The 4,099-nt window shown below is 43.9% G+C and overlaps 1 protein-coding gene across 1 annotated transcript; it reads right to left on the bottom strand. All coding sequences in view use genetic code 11, as the record gives it.

The window, feature by feature from the left end:
* Window positions 1-568: 568 nt before the first annotated feature.
* EGR_10768 (N-acetylglucosaminyl-phosphatidylinositol biosynthetic protein) lies at window positions 569-3,705 on the bottom strand (the record flags this gene model as incomplete). The annotated part of the gene is made up of 5 exons (XM_024500017.1): window positions 569-782; window positions 825-907; window positions 981-1,087; window positions 1,309-1,416; window positions 3,444-3,705. 5 exons carry the CDS (start codon window positions 3,703-3,705, stop codon window positions 569-571), a joined length of 774 nt encoding a protein of 257 aa, XP_024345567.1.
* Window positions 3,706-4,099: the final 394 nt, after the last annotated feature.

Genomic DNA, 4,099 nt, shown 5'->3' with positions numbered 1-4,099 from the left:
TCACTCGGTGACTACCTTGGTGACTGCACGGTGACATTTGTCTAACACCCTCCAGCTCTTGAGGAATGACTCACGCCCAAGTGCAACGACTCGTTACAGTGGAGGAAAGGCATTTCATCTGGACGAATTAGTCTACACTGCATCAATGGAAGGGGCAAGTTAGTACTATGAGGGTCTGAAAATACCTTACACCAATTTGTCTTCATCCTCATCCAAAGAATGTACTTGAGGAGATCTCTCAAAGCGATGATTCTCGCTTCTTTTTGACACATGCATTGGATGATAGCATGATGACATGCGAAAGTGACCCGACAGTTGAGAAACGAAAAAATGTAGCAGAATCGGAGGTACCCAAGGATAAGTCTGCTTGCTTGCAGATTCAAAACTTTTGGAGGGAATTCAACGAAAGGATGCAATGCAACAACCAAACAGGACACCTTTTCCGTTTTCCACCTTGTGAGAGGTGGCAATTATAAATGACAACTGGGAGAAGCTTTAAACAAATGTGGGCAACGCGGTCATGATTTAGAACAAATATAACGCTCGTGGCCTCCGTTTTGGTGATAACTTATTTAGAGCCCACATTACTTGCCTGAGACGCAACAGACACCGACCGAGTTAGAGAAATCTCCTGCGACCATTGCAGGCGCTGCTGACGAATCTCCTCGATCGCATTGGCCAGTGTAGAGGCTAATCCTGAAGCACTGACCGGAGACAATCGGATCATGTGTGGAGGCAGCACCTCAGGCACACCGCCTACTTTCGTACTCACTACAAGGAGCCTACAGAACGATGAGAAAATCATCACTATGCTAAAGACTTACCCGCAGCTTGCAGCCTCTACAATGGCAATGCAAAAGGACTCTGTGAGGGAGACATTGAGGAAGATGTCACCGCGAACAAGAACCTGTGAAATGAAGTGTTAGGCGATAAACAACCTGATGAAAGAGGCGATTAGGTTCATGAGGTAGGCCACTCACATCACGAACTTTATGATTTGGCAAGGCGCCCAGTATCTCCACACGAAAGTGCAAATTGTGCCGCTCTCGCATCTCCTCCAGTGCTAATCGTTTTGGACCGTCGCCACCTAAAGGAAAAGGCGTGCAAGGCCAATCATAGCGCTTCCACTTATTCATTCAACGTACCTTGCTTTTAACGCAGAATTTCTATTTATATTAAACCACAAAATAAATGAATGCACCATAATGAAGAACGTTTCAAGGACTTCGAATTGTGAAACAAGCGGACTTGTCAATAATGTCAAATGCCAATTCATCAAGGGGGTGGTAGACTTTTGTCACAACTCACCAATAATAAACCGAAGCTTAGGAAAAGTGGAGCACAACGGTGGAATTATGGCAGCCAATAGGTCTGCACCTTTTCTGTAAACCAATCGACTGACGACGACGACGGTGACTAAAGACAAGGGAAAGAAGTCGAAAGTGGTTCATTGAATGGAAGATGTTAGAAACATCAACGACCCCAGATAAACATTCCTAGTTTAATGTTCCAGAAGTCCCAATAGGATAATGATTGACCCTGACATTCTGAAATAGCGCCCAATGCTTACACTCGCGTTAATTCCGCCTCATTGACTAATATGGGGGTGAGACAAAGTCTGCATGAATCAATAACTACGGCAACGTCAGGGTCGTTCAAGGTGCTATAAATTCATGTGAATGGCGAAGATCTTGGAACTGCAGTACTTCGGACAGCGGGCACGTACGTACGTGCAGTCACATTATCAACATTAAGGAGATCGGGTTCCCGAGGTCTTAGCAGTTGATTACTCCACCTGGAATCTCGGCAAGACCCAAGCTCACGCACATAAACACAAGTCTATAACAAAACGGAGCTTGAGTTAAAATATTGGCAATTTAGGCATGATCTTACACTACAATGGCATCGGAAGATTTTCCAATAATTGCATCAGAGGTTATGCAAAGCCAAAACGTCAAGGCGATACGAGCTTTTCATAACGTCTCAACTACCTCCGATTCCACTACACCTTTGATGCCTAATCGTCCAATTCGATTATCTAACGTCTGTATCAAAACCAAGTAAGGATTAGCACTTCGAAAAATGTCATTGGGGTAGTTTGTGTGATGAGACTAAAGATGAGACGGTACGAGGTCTTTCCAGAAGCAGGCTTTGTGTTGCATTGAGTCGTCCTGTAAGAACAAGATTAGGACCGGCTTCTTCCCACCGATTCACTGGTGCTGATTGTTGGAAAAAAAGATTTTTTTGTACACATACGGGTCGTATTGTGTTGCACAGTGTAGCACCGAGAGAATGGATGTCAACTCAGTGTTCGGTCTCCCGTGAGTACCTCGCCTGCAGTCCAAAACAACCACACACATATGTATGCAAAAACGCGTCTTTGGAGATGATGTCCTGATTATCTCAGAGGCGTGTAATGAGCTGATGGTTTGGGGATACCCAACGACGTGCGCGTTCTCTCAACAACCACTGCAACACAAAAGCCATCTCCCATGGCAATTCCTCAAACGATATACGAGCGTTTCATAACATCCACATACCATGTGGCATCCGTTCGCTTAACAACTTTTCCTTTGCGGTCACTGACGCCCCCTTGATTTAAAGATGGGTGTCCCTCAGTGCGATGCATCTACTATCTTCAGATAGTAGATTCATCATCACAACAAGACTATTCGTTGCAAAAGTTTCCTTCTAGACGGTGTGTTCCGCTTCTACATACCGCACCTTTCCGGTTCGTGAAATAGATAAGCTGGAATCACATTCCTTAGCTTCGACCGGCATTTGATATACGAGAAAGTAAAAAAGGGAAAACAACATAACTTATTGACGCCTATTCATGCTCTACAATAAGAATGCACGAAAAAGAAATAGTAATCGCAGGCATTTGAAAAGCTCCTATCGATTTCAGGCACCCATACTGAAAACAGCACCAACTTTTTTGTCGTCTGATGTTAGTGAGCAATGGGAACGATTACCGGAAGGCCATTGCATCCAAAAATCCAATTTCAGACACTAACCACTTGCGGAAATTAAATCCAGCTCGAATCACACTGCATCAACTGCTCCTTAGTGGTAGACAAAAACTCTTTCGACTTTTTTTGCCACTCTATACAATCAACTATAAGGGCAATTCGCTAATGGCAGTAGAAGAGGTACCAATTTTTGTAGTCAAATCGGAGCCGGCTTTAGAATAAGTAATGCCACACCGGTACGCCTTTAAAACAATTAGACTGCCTTTAGTCACTAGCCAAATTTGGCATAAGTAAGGTAGTTGCATGAAGTCTGTCTATTTGTTTAACTTCTTCGAACAACCACTCAATGCAGGGCTTAACCAACCAAATAGCTGAACTTGAATGCTCGAATTCTGCTTTACCCACTTCAAATGAGCCAACCGGTAGGTCAGATGTGTCAGTCAGCGCAATTTAATTAACTATTCTACTCACTATTATTTGGATCACGGCGGGCAGGATCAGGAGTGAAAGCACAGGGGTCAATGGCGTTGGGAATGACGTAAACACGTTCTGGTTCCATGCCACCACGCAGTACAGTGTTCTCTTTGGCCACATGGGAGACACATATAAAGTTATCCACCACGTTTAGGAACATAAAAAGCGCACGGTTGGCGAGGATGGAGGAGAGATCAGCAAACCCGAACAGTGAGTGGTCCGTAAAGAGAGCACGCAGACCGAGGGCCTTAGCGTGCATCAGAGACTCCAATGCCAATGGAGAGAAGGCCTGACGGAGGTATCAAAAAGGTGCTCATGTTATCTAGCCATTCATAGAAAACGACTACTATGATCAAAAGTATTAGAATGTGAATACATTATATCACATTTTGTACACATCGATCTGGAATGAATTTTTGAACCTCAAAAGTGATTGTAACCGAGCTTTAAAGAATTCTTTCCGATCTTTTTTCGGTCAAGCATTAATAATATGATGATTATATTTTGGAAGGGTCTGGACTGATTTTTAAAGAGCTTTACAACCCTTCTCCTCGTTCACGTCTTTTCTGCGTTGAAATGTACACCACCGCAATTCGCCATCCTTTTTCAACGAGACAATAAGCTTGCCCATCAGTTCGACTCTAGTCTTACAC

The sequence above is a fragment of the Echinococcus granulosus genome (genome assembly GCF_000524195.1).
Source record: "Echinococcus granulosus chromosome Unknown EG_S00266, whole genome shotgun sequence".
NCBI classification, from domain to species: Eukaryota; Metazoa; Platyhelminthes; class Cestoda; order Cyclophyllidea; family Taeniidae; genus Echinococcus; species Echinococcus granulosus.
The sequence above is the reverse complement of the archived record's forward strand: the minus strand, read 5'-3'. Positions and strand labels throughout refer to the sequence as shown.